This window comes from Mustelus asterias, chromosome 19 (genome assembly GCF_964213995.1).
Source record: "Mustelus asterias chromosome 19, sMusAst1.hap1.1, whole genome shotgun sequence".
In the NCBI taxonomy this organism is placed as follows: Eukaryota; Metazoa; Chordata; class Chondrichthyes; order Carcharhiniformes; family Triakidae; genus Mustelus; species Mustelus asterias.
The window spans coordinates 30,905,795-30,929,821 of NC_135819.1; the positions used below are offsets into that span (position 1 = coordinate 30,905,795).

General features: G+C 46.9%; 1 protein-coding gene across 5 annotated transcripts in view; it reads left to right on the forward strand.

Moving 5' to 3' along the window:
• Positions 1-24,027, forward strand: part of itpr2 (inositol 1,4,5-trisphosphate receptor, type 2) — a 252,424-nt gene that overhangs the window by 150,876 nt on the left and 77,521 nt on the right. For all 5 annotated transcript variants that reach the window (XM_078235257.1, XM_078235259.1, XM_078235258.1 and 2 more), the window contains 4 exons: positions 260-368; positions 17,437-17,563; positions 18,201-18,385; positions 21,001-21,184. In XM_078235257.1, the coding sequence (XP_078091383.1) occupies positions 260-368; positions 17,437-17,563; positions 18,201-18,385; positions 21,001-21,184 (605 nt within the window). The remainder of the gene's footprint in view (positions 1-259; positions 369-17,436; positions 17,564-18,200; positions 18,386-21,000; positions 21,185-24,027) is intronic.

A 24,027-nucleotide genomic window follows, 5' to 3' on the forward strand; every position in this document is an offset into this window, starting at 1 on the left:
CAGATTCACATGAATCACAACTGCAATGATGTTTCAAAGAGACATTTCAGAGCTTTTTAAGTCTTCCTGAGCATTTACTGAGTGCAGTGAAGCCTGACATATAATGAGGTGGATCATCATTAAACCTCCTCCCTATCGAAACACGATCGACACGCCTGCAGCGTGAAACAATGTGAGCTGCTGGGATTTGAGGATATCTTGTTATCTGTGCGAGTTCCCAGAGGAAGGCAGTACTGATACTCTGTTAATTTAACCACAGGTTGATTAATCATTCGAAAAAGCTGATGGATAAGGAAGAGAAACTCTGCATTAAAATTCTTCAAACGCTGCGGGAAATGCTCAACAGGAAGGACGATTTTGGAGAGAAGGTGAGGTTGGAGTTTTCTGCGGGTGCTGTTAGAGTTGCAGTGAGCATCTACACCACTAGTGGTCACTGTTCATCATGGAAATGATGGCTGCCTCTGTGTACGGAGCTCTCAGTAAATTGGCTTCCCGAGACACAGTCAGAGTATCTTAACCATCCATTAACATCTGATTGCAACAGCTTGTTCTAACAAGACTTAAGCTCTGAAGAACGGTCATCCAGATTCGAAACGTTGGCTCTATTCTCTCTCCACAGATGCTGTCAGACCTGCTGAGTTTTTCCAGCATTTTCTGTTTTTGTTAAGAATCATAGAATCCCTGCAGTGCAGAAGAAGGCTATTCGGTCCATCGGGTCTGCACCAACAACCAGGCCCTATCCCTGTAGCCCTACCTATTAACCCTACTAATCTCCTGACACTAAAGGGCAATTTAGCACGGCCAACCCATCTAACCTACATACCTTTCAGAATGTGGGAGGAGACCGGAGCACCCGGAGGAAACCCACACAGACACGGGGAGAATGTGCAAACTCCACACAGACAGTGACCCAAGCTGGGAATCGAACCCGGGTCCCTGGTGCTGTGAGGCAGCAGTGCTAACCACTGTGCTACCGTGCCGCCCAAGATCATTCTGTTTGTGTTTCCTTTATGGGATGTCGGTGACACCAGCATTTCCTGCCCATCCCTAATTGCCCCTTGAGAAGGTGGTGGTCAGCTGTCTCCGTGAACCTCTGCAGTCCCTGTGGTGTAGGTACACCCACTGTGCGGATATAGGGAGGGGCGGGGGGGGGGGATTCTAGGATTTCGACCCAGTGACAGTGAGCGAATGGCCGATGTATTTCCAAGTCAGGATGGTGAGGGCTTGAAGGGGAGCCTTCAGGTTCTGGTGTTCTCAGGTATCTGCTGAGTGATCTGGAGGCGATGCTTCAGGTTGTGGTGTTCTATGCATGTTTTCCTTGGCCTCTGCCTGCAGGAAGTAGAATACTTGTTGGTTGAGGCCATTTTGGAAACAGGTAGTTGCCACCAGCAGCCAAACCACTCCCCACAGATGGGTAAGGGGACAGGCAACCAACCAAACCAGCGGAAGACAAACCTCCGAGCGGCATTCCTCCCCCGGTAATCCCAGCCCAACCTCCTCCGAGGAGCCAGGATAAACTGTTTACCTTGACTCTTAAATAGGTGTTGCTGCAGTGTACACACTAGCGCTTGTGTAGAACCTGTATCACAGAGCGATGACCCGAGGTACGTCCAGAGGTGACAACCCGAAAGGAATGGCCGTTTGGGAGATGGAAAGTCTCGTCACAAAGCTGGGGTCGGAAGGTTGCTGGGTTTATGGGAAGTTTTGGGAGAATCGGGTGCAGGTCTCTGAAGGGTCTGTCGTCAGTGGTGACGTAGCGGGAGGCGATTGGGTTGTACAGGAAGCAAGAGGAGATCACACGTATGTACATGGGTTTTTGATTTGATTTATTATTGTCACATGTATTCGTATACAGTGAAAAGTATTGTTTCTTGCGCGCTATACAGACAAAACATACCGTTCATAGAGAAGGAAGTGAGAGAGTACAGAATGTAGTGTTACAGTCATAGCTAAGGTGTAGAGAAAGTTCAACTTAATGCAAGGTAGGTCCATTCAAAAGTCAGACCGGCAGGGAAGAAGCTGTTCTTGAGTCGGTTGGTACGTGACCTCCGACTTTTGTGATCTTTTTGTACCTTTTTCTTTTATCTTAGGATGTAGCGGGATGGGTAGGTAATGTTCTATTTCTATGTTTGCTTCATACAAACTTACTAATATCACACAGGACCGATAAACTAAGGAAGGGGTTGATTTATTTGGAGATATGGTACAGGATTTCTCAGCAAGCAGATTTACTATAAAGATTCGACAACTATTGGTAATATGCAAGTTCAGCGGCTATTCCTTCACACCAAATGCTGCTAAGTTAACCTGAAAAATCCACTGAACAATATCTGCTGGTCACATGGTTTACATCCTGGGCATTAGCATATTTTCTCCAACTGATAACAGGGTAGGTAGAGGGGGGACTCGGGAGTGGGAGCAAAGGATTTTTTGCCTTTGGTGCACTGGGGTAGAGCACAGGGAGGCCGATGAAGGGGTGAAGGATGGAATGGGGGTGGCTGCATTATGGATGGGTTGGAAATTCTCCAAGGTTTAGGATGGGAGGCTGGTGGTTGGAGAAGAGGACATTGGAATGTCCAGGCCTCGCCTTTAGGGGAGGCGGTGGCGTTGTGGCGTTGTCACTGGACTAGTAATCCAGGGACGCTGGGGACCGGGAATGGGTAGAGAGTGGATTGCCCTCAGTAGAATTCTAACAAAGCAGACATCTCTGTGATTTCACAGCTCATTCAAGCTGGTCTGTCTGTGTACATAACCTCGTGTGACTGCTCTGCATTTGTAACTCATTGAATGAGTTGAGACTAGCCTCGTGATGACTGTGTTCTTTCAGGAATACCCAGTCAAGGTTAACAAGACTTTATTGTTTTATTTGAAACCCACACACATCAGTCAAAGGTGTGACAGGGGTGTTACACCAGTCACGCTCTGCTGGCAGGTTTGGGGTTCGATTTTGTTTGGTTTGATTGGCAGCAGAGATTCTGATGTTTAATGTGGAAAGATTAAATGCAACATTACTTCAGTGCTGCGCTGTATGTTGGCCACACAACATTTAACCCCCTCAGCCAACAACTTTGTAGAGCCGCCTCGTTCTTTTACCAAAATAAATCATTCTTAGGGTTGCCGGTGTGCCTGGCGAGGGTGGCATTTATTGCCGATTGCCAGTTCCTGAGGTACAGCTGAGTGACTTAGCGGAGCCATGGCTGCAGGGAGTTCAGAGGATTTCTTTTCTATTAAACTTGACCGGTGAGAGAAGATTCAATAGTAACTTTCAAAATTGCCAATTTATACTGGAAAGGCCAGAAGGCCAATGGGGTAAGACAAGGGGAGTGATACAGAGAGCCAGTTCAGACAGGATTGACCCTCTTGCTGTACCGGACCACCCTAGGAGTTGATGCTGTTGTGGAACCTGGTGTTCACATTGCCTGCTGCATTCTGTAAAAGATGGCATTGCACTTTTGGGATAAGAGTTTGAGGTGTTCTCCACAGTCCTGAGTCACAACAATAAATGTTATCCTGCGCTGTTTCTGGGAGCTTGCTGTGCACATATTGGCTGCTGCATTCCCTACATTATAACAGTGACTTTTTAAAATTTCTTTAATGGCTGAGTGGCTGGGCCAGTATTTATTGTCCATCCCTAATTGGCTTGGGGGGGGTGGGGGGGGCAGTTAAGAGTCCACCCACATTGCTGTGGCTCTGGAGTCACATGTAGGCCAGATAAGGTAAGGACTTCAGATTTCCTTCCCTAAAGGCATTAAACACAGAAACATAGAGATAGGAGCAAGAGGAGGCCATTTGGCCATTCGAGCCTCCTCCGCCATTCATTACGATCATGGCTGATCATCCAACTCAATAGCCTAATCCTGCTTTCTCCCCATAACCTTTGATCCCATTCATCCCAAGTACTTTATTCAGCCGCCTCTTGAATAGATTCAATGTTTTGGCATCAACTACTTCCTGTGGTAATGAATTCCACAGGCTCACCACTCCTTGGGTGAAAAAGTGTCTCTACATCTCTGTCCTAAATGGTCTACTCTGAATCCTCAGACTGTGACCCCTGGTTCTGGACTCCCCCACCAGTGGGAATATCCTTCCTGCATCCACCCTGTCTGGTCCTGTTAGAATTTTATAAGTCTCTATGAGATCCCCCCTCATTCATTTGAACTGAAGCTAAAACAATCTTAATCTAGTCAATCTCTCCTCATACATTAGTCCAGCCATTCCCGGAATCAGCTTGGAATACCTTCACTGCTCTCCCTGGAGAGTAAGAACATCCTTCCTCAGAAAAGGAGACCAAAACTGCACACAATATTCTAGGTGTGGCCTCACCAAGGCCCTGTATAATTGCAACAACACATCCCTGCTCCTGTACTCGGAACCTCTCACAATGAAGGCCAACATACCATTTGCCTTCTTTACCGCCTGCTGCACCTGCATGCTTACCTTCAGTGACTGGTGCACAAGGACACCCAGGTCCCGCTGCACAAGGACACCCAGGTCCCGCTGCACACTCCCCTCTCTGGTAGTAATCTGCCTCCTTGTTTTTGCTTCCAAAGTGAATAACCTCACATTTATCCAAATTATACTGCATCTGCCATTGATTAGCCCACTCACCCAACCTGTCCAGATCATTCTGAAGGATCTCTGCATCCCTGTCACTGTTCACCCTCCCACCCAACTTGGTATCATCTGCAAACTTTGTGATGTTACATTTTGTTCCCTCTTCCAAATCATTAATATATATTGTGAAGAGCCCGATCCCTGTGGCACCCCACTAGTTACTGCCTGCCAATTGAAAATTAAAGACTCAACCAGATGTGTTTTTCCGACAATTGACAATGGTTTCATAGAATCCTTACAGTACAGAAGGAGGCCATTCGGCCCATCGAGTCGGCACCGACAACAATCCCACCCAGGCCCTATCCCCGTAACCCCACATATTCACCCCGCTAATCCCTCTAACCGCACATCCCCGGACACTAAGGGGCAATTTAGCATGGCCAATGCACCTAACCCGCACATCTTTGGACTGTGGGAGGAAACCGGAGCACCCGGAGGAAACCCATGCAGACACAGGAAGAATGTGCAAACTCCACACAGACAGTGACCCGAGCCGGGAATTGAACCCGGGACCCTGGAGCTGTGAGGCAGCAGTGCTAACCGCTGCACCACCGTGCTACATGGTCTTCATGGTCATCGGTAGGTTCTTCTTTCCAGATATTTTTTATTGAATTCAAATTCCACCATCTGCTGAGGTGGGATTCGAACCTGGGTCCCCAGAGCATTATCCTGAGTCTCTGGATTACTAGTCCAGTGGCAATACCACGAGGCCATTGCCACATAAAGCCAAACTTATCGGCGGTAAAGCATTTTGTGAAGTTCCGAGGTTGCGAGAGGTGATTATAACCTAATAAACATTTCAGCAATTTGTAATGAGTTTAATTTCAAATGGTTACTTCTGTTTGTATATTTTGCTGCATCAATCTTTACATATTAAGCCACACAGCAGCTGGTCAGATGGCTTAGTGCCAAACTGAGCAGTCAGTTACAAGTGTATTTTGCAGCACTCAAAGCAGTGGTAGCACAAACACTGAATCAGAGTGGGCCAGTTTAGGTAAAATCGATTTTGAAATAAGAAAAGCAAGCATCAAAATAAAAATAAAAATTCAAGATCGACTCGATACCAACGTCATTGTCCCCTCAAATAACCAAGATGAGGAGAGGAGATTTACAGAAGCAAAATTGTAATGACTTCAGTCAGACAAATGAGGTTGGCCTGCTAGAGTATGAACTCCCTGCTTTGAGTCCTATCTTGTGGAGTCCGTGGACCATGTTTCTATGTTACGTGTTTTAGGCTGCGCAACCTTTTCAGTTTCCTTAGAAACCTTTTATTGATGTTTTGTTTGCACTTCAGTCCCACGCTCCTGATCTACGGGTGCATGGTGCAGAGGGGGACGGGTCGGGAAGAGGACCTCCTCGTGAACCTGCTCCTGAGCCTAGCAAGACGTTCCATCAACAGGTCCAGGCAGCGGGTAACCGAGGGGGTCGTCCACCCTGACTGTCTCCCCCTTTACCGCAGCTATATTCGTGGCCAGGTGTCCCTGGAAAGGGAGCATGCGGTGTCCGGGAGCACAGTTGACGCCTTCCATGCCCGTTGGGCACCGCAGGGACTGGGGTGTATTATTGATGCCGATAATCACATTTTAATTTGATGTTTTAAGTTTCCTTTCCACTTTGTTTTTTGTTTCAGGTGGTTCCCCTCTTTTTAGGGAGCTGTCCTTTTTGAGTTGTCCCTGAGTTAATTTGATTTCGTTTATTTGGTTGGACACAAAAAGATGTCGCTGATTGAGTCCAAATTGATGGCCCAATCAGGGAGTTTTATGTTTCCTATTTAAAGCAGGTGTGTCAGTCTCTCTGCCTGCTGAAGCAGGGAGCACACTATTGTGCAGTATGTCTTGTAAATAAAGGAACATTTTGGTGATGGGACCTTCGCCTCCGTGGATTTATTACAAAAATGTACCAATACCTCTCCGCCTATTCTCCTGCCAATGTACCGTTCAATAATTCTCCCTTACACTTTGTTTTTTTGCTCTGAGTCCACTTTGATTGCCTTGTTCTCGATTGTACTTGCAAGAAACCATCCTGGTGTTGGAGTTCTCTAGTGGGGAGAGGAATAAATATGTTATAATGGGAGACTGGAATAGTAATCCAGAGGTCTGGGCTAATGCTGTACGGACGTGGGTTCAAATTCCACCATGGCAGCCGGTCGAATTTAAATTAAATTCTTAAACCTAGGGTCAGTAAACCATCATTCAATTGTCATAAAAACCCATCTGGTTCGCTAACGTCCTTACCTGGTCTGGCCTGCATGTGACTCCGGATCCACAGTTCTCTGCCCTCAGTTCAATTGGGTAATAATGGACAACATAAGCTGGCTTTGCCAGTGATGTGCCCATCCCAAGAAGGAATAAATAAAACGCAGTGTCACATGAAGGAGCAGTAACCGACTGAGGAATCCACCTTGAAGCCCATCCACTCACCACGCATTATTCAGTCTAGTTTTGAATTGTTTGTGAGTCTTTGTAAAAGAGCTAGTAGTCTACTAAATGAAACTTGGAGCTGCCCTGAGCCCTTTTGGAGTCTCCGATTGCAGTGGTGCTTTTAACTCTTGGTCGCGTTGTGTAACAAGTGATATTGGCAGGTGAGTCTCCCGGTCAGCAGTGGAGGTGGAGTGGTCACCTGATAATGCAGCTACCTAATGGGTCACGTGACACGGCGTTCTCCCTGGAGCACGGGCAGTGTACACACATGTAGCGTTGCTCAGAATAGTGGAGAAACTATTGTTGTTCTAAGTCCTTGGTCGCCAGTTGTTGGAAACCAGCTCTTTTACAAACATCTCTCCAGATTCTCCTTGCAAGCCCGCACAGAGCTGCGTACAGAACTGCGTACCGTGCAGATTCAGGACATTCACTCAGTCAGTGTTCATACTCCATATGAACCTCCTCCTGCCATTTCACCTCACCCTATCATCGCACCATGTGGCCCGGAAATACCTGCTCAAAGACACTGATTCTTCCAGTGAAATTCACCCAAAACTGGCCAAACCAGTGTTGAATTTCAAACGCAATTGCATTTCTGTGATATTTTGACTTGGTTTAAACGAACACTGTGCTAGCTGCCAGCCACACACCCAGATTGGTTCAGCTACCATTGCAAATTTCCCATTTCAAAGAGTATCATGCTCACGTGTTTAATATCCAGTAATAATACATCAAATCATAGAGTCCTTATTGAGCAGAAGAAGGCCATTTGGCCCATCGAGTCTGCACCGATCACAATCCCACCCAGGCCCTATTCCTATGACCCCACATATTTACCCTGCTAATCCCCCTGACACTAGAGTCAATTTTTAGCATGGCCAATCAACCTAACCCGCACATCTTGGGACTGTGGGAGAAAACTGGAGCACCCGGGCGAAACCCACGCAGACACGGGGAGAATGTGCAAACTCCACACAGACTGTGACCTGAGGCCAGAATTGAACCCAGGTCCCTGGCGCTGTGAGGCAACAGTGCTAACCACTATGCCACTGTGCCGTCCGTATTGATCTAATAAATAAATGGATAATCACAGAATCTTTACAGTGTAGAGGGAGGCCATTCATCCCATCGAGTCTGCACTGGCTCTCTGAAAAAGCATTCTACCCCGCCCCATTCTCCTTCCTTAACCCCGTAACCTTGCACATTCTTTATGCTCAGATAGCAATCCAATTCCCTTTTGTTTACCTCGATCGAACCTGCCTCCAGCACCCTCTCATTCCAGACTCCAAGCACCCTCTGGGTGAAAAATATTTTTCCTCTCATCACTTTTACCTCTTTTGCCGATTATTCTGAGCCTGTGTCCACTCGTTCTTGTTGCTGTCTTGAGTGGGAAGTTTATGTACCCTGTCCATCTCCCTCAGGATCTTGAATATCTCTTATCAGTGTGATATCGCCTGATTTGCACTGTAGCCTAAAATTTAAACCGCTCCCTGCCGGTTTGTGGATTTCGGTGAGCAATGTTTTTGAGAATCTTTGGTTAAAACGTCGGGAATTTGAGAATCAAGACTTGCTCCCACAAACTGCAGGCTGGAACAGCATTCGTAAAGACTTTGTACCAACTGGAATATACTCTTTATACTTCACTTCAGAATAAAACTGGGGCATGTGCAGAATTATTTAACCAAATGGTACAGTTTTATTCTGTGAGGGGTTGCTGTAAAGCTGTGAGGGATTTGTGTGGAGTGCTCCGAGACACAGTGAAAATCCCCTAGTCGCCACACTCCGGCGCCTGTTCGGGTACACTGAGGGAGAATTTAGCACGGCCAATGCACCTAACCGGCACGTCTTTCAGACTGTGGGAGCAAACCGGAGCACCTGGAGGAAACCCGTGCAGTTACGGGGAGAACGTGCAAACTCTGCACTGACAGTGACCCAAGCCGGGAATCAAACCTGGGTCCCTGGAGCTATGAGGCAGCAGTGCTAACCACTGTGCCACAGGTCTGCATTATATGTGACTCCAGTCCCACAATAATGCCCTCTGAAATTACTTAGCACGAGACTCAATTGTCAAGAGAAGGAGTGTTGTTGACAAGGATTTTGTTCTTGAAATACAAATGTTGGAGATGTCTAAGGAGTTAATAGCTTGTTTTAATGAGGCCTTTGTAACACACAGACTTTTCTGTTTAAAAGTTCCAGTCAACAGCCTGGTCATTGTTAAACTTGTGACAAAGACGCTTTCTGGATCATTGGAATCATTTTGGTTTGTTTTGAGTATTTGGACTTTGTTTATTTTTAAGTGTTTCTCAGCCCTCCTGAGCCCTGGTGAGTCACCGGCTGAGTATTTTACCGGGACGGTGCTTGCTTCTCTGAGTGTGATCTTGGCAGGATCAAAGCAGCGTGTGACTGTACATGTGAGCGCTGAGTGCAGCACGGGCTTGGGAAGCGTGGTCGGAGGAGATTCCAGCTGCCAGAAACATGAGGTGATTCAGAGTACAAACTGCTGCTGTGTGCGGCAGCATGTGAGTATGTAATGCCTGCAGCCTGCTGCTGTACTGGAAGCACATCACATGTTGCACAGTGCTTCAGCCTCCTGAGCCGGAGTATAATTGCTCATTGCGGTGAATGAGAAAGAGAGGCTTGTTTGTCTCCTGTGCCTTTCACAAGCCGACTCAGGACATTCCACTTGTACCTTGAAGCCCATAGCATCCTCTTTAAGTGTGGTCGCAGATATGGTGCAGGAAGCATATGGCAGCCACTTTGTGCAGAGTAAGATCCCACACACGGCAATGCGGTGATGACCATGCAGTCTGTCCTGGTGATGGTCGAGTGATCATAGAAATCATAGAAACCCTACAGTGCAGAAGGAGGCCATTCGGCCCATCGAGTCTGCACCGACCACAATCCCACCTAGGCCCTACCCCCACATATTTACCCGCTAATCCCTCTAACCTACGCATCTCAGGACTCTAAGGGGCAATTTTTAACCTGGCCAATCAACCTAACCCGCACATCTTTGGACTGTGGGAGGAAACCGGAGCACCCGGAGGAAACCCACGCAGACACGAGGAGAATGTGCAAACTCCACACAGACAGTGACCCGAGGCGGGAATCGAACCCGGGACCCTGGAGCTGTGAAGCAGCAGTGCTAACCACTGTGCTACCGTGCCGCCCGTGCCGTGCCGTGATTGAACGTTGACCAGCCCTCTGTGAAGGACAACCCAGTTCCTCTTACAGAAATGCTGTCGGATCTTTCACATTGACTGGAGAGAGCAGACGGAGTTTAACATCAGAATAGTGACATGCAGTGGGGTTCGAGCCTTCCATTGATCAACTCAATGTCCTGGGGTTTTATTTTACACATTTATAAGGCTGGTTGTGCAAATTACGCTGAAACAGTATATCTCTCCATTAGCTCCTCCATCGTATTTACTTTTCCCTTATTCAGTCACTCAAAGACTCGAAGACTAATTCTGAAGGTTATTATTGCACCATCTCACACTTCCAATCCAGGGCATCACTTTGCTCAAAGACTTGGGACTAGATATACAGCCACCCACTGGTGTGTTTTGGTTGGTGTTGAGGGTGGGGGGGGCGATGGTGGCATGTGAAATACGTCAAGTGGTCAGCCCACCACCACCTCACCCACCCCGACCCCATGAGTGAGTAGGCCACTCACCCACAGGCCTGTTGAGCCCTTTGTTTGCCATTATTGGGCAGTTAGGGGTAGGGTTGCCTCTGTCACCATAATAGGCGGAGCAGAGTGGGCTTCATTGCTGTGTTAATGTAAACCTACTTGTAACTAATAAATACATTTTGGAATAAAAAAGAACTGGGACATTAATCTGTAGCTTTACATCTCACATCCTGCTATATAAAGAATGCAATCTTCTTCCAAACACCACCTCTCGCTCACACTCATGTTCACACAGATGTACTTTTTACTCTAGAAGATAAACAAGTGGAAATAAAAGCAGTCAAAACTAATAAATCAGATTGTTTGTACAGCACATGGAAAGTCATATTCCATTTCAGGTGTAGCTTGTTGCCAAGCGACATTCTGGAGTTGTTAATGGCAAAAACGTCTACCATCTCCACAGAGGTGAAAGGTTTGCAAAACCTTTGCAAAATCATCCCTTAACTAGAGTTGTTTTTAAGGTCAGTATGTATCATATGTCTCACATTTAGTGTCAGCATCATCTCAGTGGCACAGTGGTTAGCACTGCTGTCTCACAGCGCCAGAGACCCGGGTTCCATTCCTGGCTCGGGTCACTGTCTGTGTAAAGTCCGCACATTCTCCCCGTGTCTGCGTGGGTTTCCTCCGGATGCTCCTGTTTCCTCCCACAGTCTGAGTAGGTGCATTGGTCATGGTAAACTCTAAATTCTCCCTCAGTGAACAGGCGCTGTGGGTTGAATTTTACAGGGTTGCGCGCTGCTCATTACAGCCCCCCAACCACCCACCATCCTCCCCCCACCCCCTCCACACCCAAAAGGAAAGTTTGTGGGAGACTGGCCAACTTTCACAAAGTTTGATCGTGCTGGGGGCTGCCTGAAATTCAGAATTCCGTCCCACAGCCAAAGGATGTCCCGCCCTCGAGAGGTGCTGACCAATCTGATTGGCTGCGACTCTGGCATTCCCAGCAGCGCGGGAGCTGAGTGGTGGGTGCTGCTGGGAGTGTAAGGAATCCCAGGGTGAAGAGGATATGGCCATGGCGGGGGCTCTGGACACGGAGGGATCACCGAGCCTAGGGAGGAGGTGCGGAGTGGTTTAGAGGCCAGATGGGGAAGCACAAAAGTGGGTATTATCTTGGGGTGCAGTGGGAGATGGGGGGGCCTTGCCCCCAGTGCACACAAGGAGTCACCCCCAAAAAGAAGATAAACCCCTTTCCTTCCCACCCGTTCACCAGGTAGCACAGTGGTTAGCACTGCTGCCTCACAGCGCCAGGGACCCAGGTTCGATTCCCAGCCCTGGGTCACTGTCTGCGTGGAGTTTGCACATTCTCCCCATGTCTGCATGGGTTTCCTCCAGGTGCTCCGGTTTCCTCCCACAGTCTGAAAGACGTGCTAGTTAGGGGGATTGACCTGAACAAGCGCCAGAGTGTGGCGACTAGGGGAATTTCACAGTAACTTCATTGCAGTGTTAACATCAGCCTACTTGTGACTAATAAATAAACATTTTTTAAAAACTGTTAAGATGAGGCAGCCGGCCCACTCTGCTCCACCTGTTATTGTGGCAGAGGCAACCCTAGGCCCCCATCTGCCCAATAATGGCAAACAAGGGGCCTCAATAGGCCGGCGGGTGAGTGGCCTAGTCACCCATGGGGTCGTGGTAGGTGAGAAGGTGGTGGCTGACCACCTGATGTATTTTATGTGCCACCATCACCCCCGCATCCTCAACACCAACCAAGACGCACCAGTGGGTGCCTGTAATATCCAGTCCCAAGTCTTTCAGCAAAGTGATGCCCTTGAATGGAAGTGGAATCCCCCGAGTCGCCACACTCCGGTGCCTGTTCGGGTCAATGCACCTAATCAGCACGTCTTTCAGATTCTGCCCACATTGATAAATCCTGAATGAATAGCTCATAGTTAACTATAGAGGGAGATAGTGGCATCGTGGTCATGTCACTGGACAGTTAGCTGTCCTCTGAAACGGCCCAGCAAACCTCTCCGTTTAGTGGCAATAAGGGATGGGCAACAAATGTTGGCCTTGCTGCTGATGCCCACAGAAAGAATGAAGGAAAAAAACCTGCCGAACTCTTGGAATCGTTGACCGTCCTTTACAGGTTCCTCCATCCCGACTTCCTTTACTTTGATCCCCAGCCAGTGGTGAAGCCGGTTGTTGGACGGGCAGCCGGGCAGAAAGCTCCACTGGCCATGATCCTCCGTGTACATTGCGGGTTGGTTGGGAAGGAAACAGGGTGGTGGTGGTGCCCAGAGAGATTGCAGTCCAGGAGAAATGGTGGGGTGATGGAGAGAGAGGGGGGAAGGGGGGAATGAAGGGGAGAAGAGATGGACAAATCAGAAGGGATAGGGAGAGACTGAGGGGCAGAAGGCTTGGGAATCACAGGAGGACAGATACTGGTTGTAGCGTTAGGTTTGCTTTCTCAGGCATTCAGGGGAAGCACGTCTGCTCTCCCTAGACTGTGTGAAGTATTGGAAAAACACAAACCTGCGTGACCTGGTGGTTCGAATCTCGCTTTAGCTGCCAAGTATCTTGCGCCCTGAAGATGTCAGGAACTCGGAGTCTTATTTAATGATCACACTCGTGGACCTGCCCTGCCAGAGTGGCTTGTTTAGCTTTCCCACCATGAGCAAGGAGTACAGTAGCTTAGTGGTTAATGGAGAGGCTTGGACCAATGAACTGTAACATGAGTTCAAAACCCACCACGGCAACTGGGTAATTTAAAGTCACCTTTATTAAATAAAATCTGGAATAGATGACCGGTATTAGCAATAGTACCCATGTTGCTGCTGGATTGTTGTAAAAACCCATCTGATTCACTAATGTCCTTTTAGGGAAGGAAATCTGCCGTCCTTACCCGGTCTGGCCTACATGTGACTCCAGACCCACAGCAACGTGGTTGTTGCTTCATGCTAAGGGGTAAATCTCTCAGCTGGTTCATGAACACGTCTCACCCCAGTCTCCTGAGCGCATTTAGTGATGGGTGACAAATACCGGCCGTGCTACACTTAAAAATAGTTCAACCGGAAACAGGCCTGCGGCTGGTTGGCCAGTCAGGTTTCATAAATTTGCCAATTTAATCCCTTCCCCACACTGACTTGCTTTCCTGCCTCAATTCACTCCTGTATTTGTAATTTTGTTTTATTTGTCATCCTGTAAAATAGGAATCCGATTATAACTTTTAAACTGCACCATTAGGTGATGTGGATTGGCCATGCTAAATTGCCCCTTTGTGTCAGGTGAGTTACTCACTGCAGACCTCCCAGCCTCTGACCTGCTCGAGTAGCCACAGTATTTAAATGGCTAGTTTCAGGTCAATGGGAATGTGTAGTTGATAGGATGTTGACAGTGGGCGATTCAGTGATGGTAATGCTATTGAATGTCAAGGGGTGATGTTTAGTTTCTCTCTTGTTGGTGATGGATTAGCTTTTATTAACAGGGGGTTGGAGTTTAAGAGCCGTGGGGTTATGCTGCAACTGTACAGGACCTTGGTGAGACCACATTTGGAATATTGTGTGCAGTTCTGGTCACCTCACTACAAGAAGGATGTGGAGACACTGGAAAGAGTGCAGAGTAGATTTACCAGGATGCTGCCTGGTTTGGAGGGTAGGTCTTATGAGGAAAGGTTGAGGGAGCTAGGGCTGTTCTCTCTGGAGCGGAGGAGGCTGAGGGGAGACTTAATAGAGGTTTATAAAATGATGAAGGGGATAGATAGAGTGAACGTTCAAAGACTATTTCCTCGGGTGGATGGAGCTATTACAAGGGGGCATAACTATAGGGTTCATGGTGGGAGATACAGGAAGGATATCAGAGGTAGGTTCTTTACTCAGAGAGTGGTTGGGGTGTGGAATGGACTGCCTGCAGTGATAGTGGAGTCAGACACTTTAGGAACATTTAAGCGGTTATTGGATAGGCACATGGAGCACACCAGGATGATAGGGAGTGGGATAGCTTGATCTTGGTTTCAGATAAAGCTCGGCACTACATCGTGGGCCGAAGGGCCTGTTCTGTGCTGTACTATTCTATGTTCTATGGTCATTGCCTGGCAATTCTTGAGCAGAAAATTGCAGATGGTAAGCTGGGAAATTCTATCCTTGGTTTGCCGGCTGTGGAGAATTCTAGAGACTCTGATTTGGGAAGGCAGTAATCTCATCAAAGACATTGATATCTGATGGAAACCGGGAGATTGGGAACTATATAGAAGGCCTAAAATGAAATATGGGCCTTGAAAACTAGAGGGTCAAATTCATCTTGACTTGACTGGAGTTGAATATCCAGCACGGAGTATAACAGGGAACCAACGTGATACTGTCCAAGTTAAACCTCTGCTCCTGGATGTTGATAGTGGGCGATTGTACCGTAATGACTGAGTCCAGGACCTTAGAACCATAGAATCCCTATAGTTTAGAAGGAGCCATTCGGCCCATTGAACCTGTACTGACAACAATCCCACCCAGGCCTTATCCTCGTAATCCCATGTTTTTTATCCTTCTAGTCCCCCTGACACTAAGGGACAATTTAGCATGGCCAGTCCACCTAACCCGCACATCTTTGGACTGTGGGCGGAAGCCGGAGCACCCGGAGGAAACCCACGCAGACACGGGGAGAACATGCACAGACAGTGACCCGAGGCTGGAATCGAACCCGGGTCCCTGGTGCTGTGAGGCAGCAGTGCTAGCCGCCGTGCCGCCCCTCCTTAGTGTATCACAAATAATCACTCGAACAACAGCGGGTAACTGTGACTTTGGGTCACAAATGATACAGCATCAACAAAATGGCTCGCATTCCTCTCCAGTGAAGATAAGCGAGATGTCCAAACAGACAGCGGAACCACCTGTAGAATGTGTGATTTTATTCCTTGTTATATCTTTCTTTGCCCTGTAGGTTTGCTGCTCGAGTGTTTAAAGCAGTGCATACTGAAGGATGAATGATCACAAAATAATGAATAACAATTTGTGTAATAGCCCACACTTACCAGGAGATGTGTCTTGTTTCCTTTAGTGAGGATGGGTAATCATACTAACCAACTGGAACTAATTCGATTGCTTATTAAACATCAGATTTAATTTCCTCTGTGCAGAATAATTATTGGGAAAGTACAGCTTGTGCAGATTAATGGCCAGAGATAGTTGCAGCAGTTTCTGTTGTATATTGTGCTGCTGCATGTACCAAATTATTGTTAAAAAAAATTGTGTTTTTTTCAAATTTATCATCCCACTTCTTACTAACTTGTGAGTGGAATTGTATAATGTCGGCTGCACAAAATTCACATAATTCCCCAAACAGATACAGAGCGGGATTTTACAGCCCCGCTCAGGCGGGACTGGAAATTCCTGCCCACGGTCAACGGAAATTTCCATTGTCGGACCCTTTGTCTGCGCTGATTCCAAGGCGGGTGAAGTGGTAGAGTTCCAGCCACAGTCTCATCCATCCAGTACCAGTAATCCAGAAACTCAGGCGGATGCTCTGGGTACCCGGGTTCAAATCCCGCCACGGCAGATGGTGGAATTTGAATTCAATAAAAATCTGGAATTAAGAATCTACTGATGGCCATGAAACCATTGTTGATTGTGGGAAAAACCCATCTGGTTCACTAATGTTCTTTTAGGGAAGGAAATCTGCCGTTCTTACCTGGTCTGGCCTACATGTGACTCCAGAGCCACAGCAATGTGGTTGACTCTCAACTGCCCTCGGGCAACTAGGGATGGGCAATAAATACTGGCCAGCCAGCGACGTCCATGTCCCACGAATAGATTTAAAAACTTGTGGAGTTTGTACGTGTGTGTGTGTGACGTGTGTGTGTTATTAATCAGTCCATTTTTAATAAATTCGTATTAGTTTAATTAGTTTTTTGAATTCTTAACAGTGCCCCTCTCCCACCCACACCTTTGGCAGCAATTCCCCCTCCATCCCAGCTACCAGCACTTACAGGTCCACACCAATTATGCCAAAGTGTGCCTTGAATTTTCTACTGGGTACCCGGGTTCAAATCCCGCCACGGCAGATGGTGGAATTTGAATTCAATAAAAATCTGGAATTAAGAATCTACTGATGGCCATGAAACCACTGTTGATTGTGGGAAAAACCCATCTGGCTCACTAATGTTCTTTTAGGGAAGGAAATCTGCTGTTCTTACCTGGTTGGTCACTCTTTCTGTGGGTTGGTTGTCCTGTTTATCTGTGCTAAGTTCTAGTACTGATGCACGCTTGCTTATCTGTACCAATGTCTGGGCCGAAAGCTGTCGTGAATCCTAAATTGTTTTGAAATTACTTAATGGGCCCAAGATCTTTCAAGGCATGTTCGAATGCCCTGTTAGGTTTGAATATGAGCAAAGAATTGGCTTTCCATCCACAGCTGTGTAAACAAACCCTGCAGGTCGGAGACTGGTGTGAGATGTACTGTTCTATGAGGGCTTGCAATTATTGTCCATCTCCCAACACGTGCAGAGAGCTCTGTGAAGGAGCAACTGCCCAAGTCCTTGTGAGCTGCTGACCTGATGATATTGTCCTTCCTGAAGTGCTGAAGAATGAGTGATAGTTTTCATATGAACAACCAACCCCTTCATAATTACAGCAAGTTTGGCCGACCATCAACAGCAGAAAGAAGCTTCTTTCTTTCTGAGCGACCATGGGTGTGCACCGCATGATAAATGTTAAGGTGGCAGAGTGTTTTTTCTGAAATCCTTTCTTCTCTAATGTTGAATTTGAAACTGTTCTTTTAAAGGGTGCAGTGTTAAGAAAGATTCTCCTGAATCGATACTTTGGGAACCTTCGCAGTGTCTATAAAGGGGAAGGATACAGCAGCAGCTTAAACGCCCCACTGACAGCTGGGAAATCCGCTCAACCTGGAGGTAAATACATTGACCTTTGTTAAATTATAAGATTTGAAAATGATAGAAGTTGGTCACATGGAGTAAGTTTGGACACGTACAAATGAAATAAAGGAATAAGTTAATCTTCACATTCTTGCCTTCCTGTGAATGAAATGGGTGGCTAGCGTTTGACCCAGAAGGTTGAGGGTCCAAGTCCCATGTAGGGCAGAGACCTCAGCACGTGGTTCGGATGAACGCTCCCAGTGCAGCACCGAGGCAGGGCCGCATTGCCGGAGGTGCCAGCTTTTGGATCAGATGGTAAACCAAAGCTCCTTCTCTTTTCTCGGATGGAGATAAAGGCTCCCATGACACAATTCAGAGTTACTGAGGGGCTGAATCTCCGTTTGATTGTTGCTGTGCTTGCCGGGGCTGGTACCCTTGCCGGGGCCGCTGCTGTTACCAGTGTCGTTGGCGGGGCCGGTGTCCTTGCCGGGGCCGGTGTCCTTGCCAGGGCGGCTGTCCACATAAGGCAAGGCCATGGCACAGAGTTAACTTATTCCTCTGGAGAGCCAACACAGACACAATGGGCCGAAAGGCCTTCTCCTGTATCGTTAACAATTCTGAGAGTTCCAAATGAAACCTCCACGGAAAGTGTTGGATTGTGTTTTTTTTGTAGGTGGCTTGGTCTCTGACTCAGACAAAGGCGGAGTCTCAATATTTGATGTTCAATGTCACCTTGACAAAGCCGGGGCATCTGAGCTAGTCACTGACCTCATCACCAACACCAAAAACTCCAGGATCTTTGAAGAGAGCATCATGCTTGGCATTGCCTTGTTAGAAGGGGGCAACACCCAGATCCAGGTAAGGCAACAAGTCCGACTTTTCCCAACCTTGAATCAAACCACTCACTCTCCACCTGTTTTAAAAAGGGAGGGAGGCAGAAAGTAGAAAACTAAAGACCAGTTAGTTTCACATCTGCTGTTGGGAAATAGAACATAGAACAGTACAGCACAGAACAGGCCCTTCGGCCCATGTTGTTGTGCCGAGCTTTGTCTGAAACCCAGATCAAGCTATTTCCTCCCTATCATCCCGAAGTACTCCATGTGCCTATCCAATAGCTTCTTAAATGTTCCTAAAGTTTCTGACTCCACTATCACTGCAGGCAGTCCATTCCACACCCCAACCACTCTCTGAGTAAAAAACCTACCTCGGACATCCTTCCTATATCTCCCACCATGAACCCTATAGTTATGCCCCCTAGTTACCGCTCCATTCACCCGAGGAAACAGTCTTTGAACGTTCACTCTATCTATCCCCCTCATCATCTTATATACCTCTATCAAGTCTCCTCGCAACATCCTCCGCTCCAAAGAGAAAAGCCCAAGTTCCCTCAACCTTTCCTCATAAGACCTACCCTCCAAACCAGGCAGCATCCTGGTAAATCTCCTTTGCACTCTTTCCAGTGTCTCCACATCCTTCTTGTAGTGAGGTGACCAGAACTGCACACAATATTCCAAATGTGGTCTCACCAAGGTCCTGCACAGTTGCAGCATAACCCCACGGCTCTTAAACTCAAACCCCCTGTTAATGAACGCCAACACACTATAGGCCTTCTTCACGGCTCTATCCACTTGAGTGGCAACCTTCAGAGATCTATGGATATGAACCCCAAGATCTCTCTGTTCCTCCACATTCTTCAGAACCCTACCTTTGACCCTGTAATCCACATTTAAATTTGTCCTACCAAAATGAATCACCTTGCATTTGTCAGGGTTAAACTCCATTTGCCATTTTTCAGCCCAGCTCTGCATCCTATCTATATCTCTTTGCAGCCTACAACAGCCCTCCACCTCATCCACTACTCCACCAATCTTGGTGTCATCAGCAAATTTACTGATCCACCCTTCAGCCCCCTCCTCCAAGTCATTTATAAAAATGACAAATAGCAGAGGACCAAGCACTGATCCCTGTGGCACTCCGCTGGTAACCGGTTTCCAGTCCGAAAATTTTCCATCCACCACCACCCTCTGTCTTCTGTTAGATAGCCAGTTACCTATCCAATCGGCCAAACTTCCCTCTATCCCACACATCCTTACTTTCTTCATAAGCCGACCATGGGGGACTTAAATCATTTGAATCCATTATAAAGGAAGCAATAACAGGACATTTGGAAAGTCAAAACGCAACCATTCCGAGTCAGCGTTATTTAGTGAAAGGTAAAACATGTTTGACTAATTTGCTAGAGTTCTTCGACAGTGTAACAAGCCAAGTGGATAATGGGGATCCTGTAGATGTAGTATATCTGGACTTCAGGAAGGCGTTTGATAGTGCCGCACAGAAGGTTCATACACGGGTAAGATCACACAGGGTTAGGGGTAATTTATTAGCTGGTATAGAAGACTGGCTAACTGACAGATGGCAGAGAGTCGGGATAAATGGGTCTTTTTCTGGTGAGCAAGATGTAACTAATGGGGTGCCACAGGGGTCGATCCTCGGGCCCCAACTATTTACAATCTATATTAATGACTTGGATGCAGGGATAGAAGGTACTACAGCCAGATTTGCAGATGACACTAAAATAGGTGGGATAAGAAGTTGCAATGAGGAAATAAGAAATTTCCAAATGGATATAGATTGGTTAGGTAAGTGGGCCAAAATGTGGCAGGTGGAGTTTAACATGGATAAGTGTGATGTTATCCAGAAAACTGGAAAGGAAATGGAGAGAGACTTTGGAGCTTCAGTGCAGAGGGATCTGGGTGCCTTGTGCATGAGTTGCAGAAACTGATATGCAGATACAGTAGACAATAAGGAAAGCAAATGGAATGTTGGCATTTATAGCCGAAGGAATAGAGTAAGGAAGTGTTGCTGCAATTATACAGGGCATTGGTGAGGCCGCACCTGGAGTACTGTGTACAGTTTTGGTCCCTTTCCTTGAGGAAGGATGTGGTGGCATTAGAGGCGGTTCTGAGGAGGTTCACTGGATTGATTCCAGAGATGAGGGGTTTGTCGTATGAAGAGAGATTGGGCAGTTTAGGCCTATACTCTCTGGAATTTAGAAGAATGAGAAGAGATCTAATTGAGGTACATAAGATGATACAAGGTATTGACAAAGTAGACATAGTGCAGATGCTTCCTCTTGTGGGGCATTCTAGAACAAGAAGTCATAGTTTTAGGATAAGGGGTAGCAGATTTAAAAGAGAGGTGAAGGGAAACTACTTCTCTCAAAGAGTGCTGAATCTGTGGAATTCACGACCCCAGAGTGCGGTGGATGCCGGGACATTGAGTAAATTTAAGGAGGAGATAGACAGATGTTTAATTGGTGATGGGTTGAAGGGTTTTGGTGAATGGGCAGGAAAATGGGGTTGAGTCCGAGATGAGATCAGCCATGATCTTATTTATGGTGGGGCAGGCTCAAGGGTCTGAATTGCCTACTCCTGCTCCGAATTCTTATGTTCTTATTTGTTATCCAATCTTAGCGTTCTTTCCACCAACAACTCAACGAGCTGAAGAAGTCCGAGAAGTTCTTCAAAGTCTTGTATGATCGCATGAAACTGGCGCAGCAAGAAATCAGGGCAACAGTATCTGTCAATACCAGTGACCTGAGCAGCAAAAAGAAGGATGATGACTATGATGTTGTGGCACCTGTCAACAGGAGAAGAGGTAATGGCACAAAGGGCACCAGGCTGAAAGTAGTCAGCAGCAAAATTGCTGAACTTAGGAGATTCTTCTCACATTGTGAACAGACTTTACTGAATCCCAGAATTGTCACGGTGCAAAGGAGGCCATTTGGCCCATCCTGTCTGCATGGTTCTCCAAACGAGCAGCATGACTTAGTGCCATCCCCCTGCCTTTTCCCCGTAACTCCTGCACATTGTTTCTATTCAAATAATCATCTAATGTCCTCTTGAGTGCACCTGTCTCCACCACACTCCCAGGCAGCGCATTCCAGACCCAAACCACTCGCTGTGTGAGAAAGGTTTTTCTCACATCATGTTTGCTTCTTTTGCAAATCACTTTAAATCTGTGCCCCCTCTAGTCTAACTAGTGTCTGTATAAGTTCAGCATAACCTCCTTATTCTTGTACTCTAAGTTATATTAATAAACCTCAAGATTACTATAAGTTTTATTAACTGCTCTCTCCACCCATCCTGTCCAAAACCGACTCCTGGGAAATATCACTCCAAACCTTCCTCCAGTCGGAAAAACATCCATTGACCATTACTCTCTGCTTCCTATCATTCAGCCAATTTTGTATCCACATTGCTACTGTCTCTTTTATTCCATGAGCTATAACTTTTCTCACACGTCTGTTGTGTGGCACTGTAACTAATGCCTTCTGGAAGTCCACGTTACCCTCATTGACCCTGGAAAAACTCCAAGTTAGTTGAGCATTATTTCCCCTTTCGAAATCCATGCTGGCTCTTCCTAATCAACCCATATTTTTCCATGTGAGTGCTAATTCTACCCTGAATAATTGTCGTTCGAAGCTTTCCTGTCACTGATGATAAGCTGACTGGCCTGTGATTGCTGGGGCTATCCTTACAACCTTTTTTTGAACAAGGATTTATTTAACATTTGAATGATGAGAGGGATGACTGTACGTACAAACATATGAGATAGGAGCAGGAATGGGCCATCTGGCCCCTCGAGCCTGCTCCGCCAACCAATAAGATCATGGCTGATCGGTTCGAGTTGAGTTCTACACTCTCATCTACCCCCAATAACCTTTGATTTCCTTGCCCAACAAGAACCTCTGCCTTAAAACAATGCGGTTGGCTGGCTTACACATTGACTTCGGAGTCAGATTAATAGAGATAGTTAATAGCCCCGCCTCCAGCGCTGATCCTTGTGGCACTCTGCGAGTCAGACTACCAACTCGAAAATGCCCATTCATCTCTACACTCTGCCAAGCTGCTACAAAGAACAAAGAACAATACAGCACAGGAACAGGCCCTTCGGCCCTCCAAGCCCGCGCCGCTCCCCGGTCCAGGATTGAATCCTGAATCCAGGATCCCCGCCCAATTTTCCAGCCTATCTACATACCAATATCCTATCCACCGAGCTGTCCCTCACAGCTACGATGCTTTGTTCATTACAACCTATTAACTTACCCCCACCCCCCCATTCCAGACCATGTGATCTCCAGGGAGAGGCGAATTGACCTTTTGTGTGGCACCTTATTGACTTCCTTTTGGAAATCCAAGTATACCACATCTACTGATTCCCCTTTATGTTCATTACCAGTTACATCCTCAAAAACTTCAAATTTGTCAATTTTGGTTGAAAGGACATGGAAAGTAAATATAAAATAAGGGGTAAAATTCTTAAGGGGTTGAAGGAGCAGAGGGGCCTGGGTGTATATAGATCAATAGAATTTCTACAGTGCAGAAGGAGGCCATTCAACCCATCGGGTCTGTACCAACTCTGTGAAAGAGCATCTTATCCAGGCCCTATTCACGTAGCTCTGTGCATTTACCACGGCTAATCCACCAAACCTGCACATCTTCTGACACTAAGGGGCAATCCAGCATGGCCAACCCACCTAACCCACACATCTTTGGAGTGTGGGAGGAAACCAGAGCACCAGAGGAAAGCCATGCAGACACGGGGAGAATGTGCAAGCTCCACGCAACCACCCAAAACCAGAATCGAACCCCAGGTCCCTGAAGTGTGAGGCAGCAGTGCTAACCACTGTGCCATCATGCCACCCTCATATGTGCATAGATCATTAAAGGTGGCAGGATAGGTGGATAGAGCAGTTAATAAAGCATATAGTACCCTCGGCTTTTCCCTTCGTAAAACCTTTGCCCGACCACTCACCATGTAATTTTCTATGTGCAGTGTGAATACTGCTTTAGGAACAGATTCCAGCGTTTTCCCCAATGACTGCTGTCAGGCTAACTGGCCCTATTGTTCCCTGTTTTCTCTCTCCCTCAAATAGCGGCCTTACATTTGACAATTTCCAATCCGCTGGGAACAAAACAGAACCCAGGGAATTTTGGAAAATCATAAGCAGCAGAGCCACTGCCTCTGTAGCTATTTCCTTCAATACCAACCGGGGGATATATGAGATGTGGGCCATCAGGCCCTGGGGATTTGTTGGCTTTTAGTCACTTGCGTTTCCTCAAAACATTTTTTTTGCTGATATTAATTTCTTCAACTTCCTCATTTTTACTGTTGCCTTGACGACCCTTCATTTCTCGTATTTAATTTGTGTTTAACTTATAAGGAGAGGCTGGGACTTTTTCCCTGGAGCGTAGGAGGCTAAGGGGTGATCTTATGGAGATCTATAAAATAATGAGGGGCATAGATCAGCTAGATAGTCAATATCTTTTCCCAAAGGTAGGCGAGTCTAAAACTAGAGGGCATAGGTTTAAGGTGAGAGGGGAGAGATACAAAAGGGTCCAGATGGGCAATTTTTTCACACAGAGGGTGGCGAGTGTCTGGAACAAGCTGCCAGAGGTAGTAGTAGCGGCGGGTACAATTTTGTCTTTTAAAAAGCA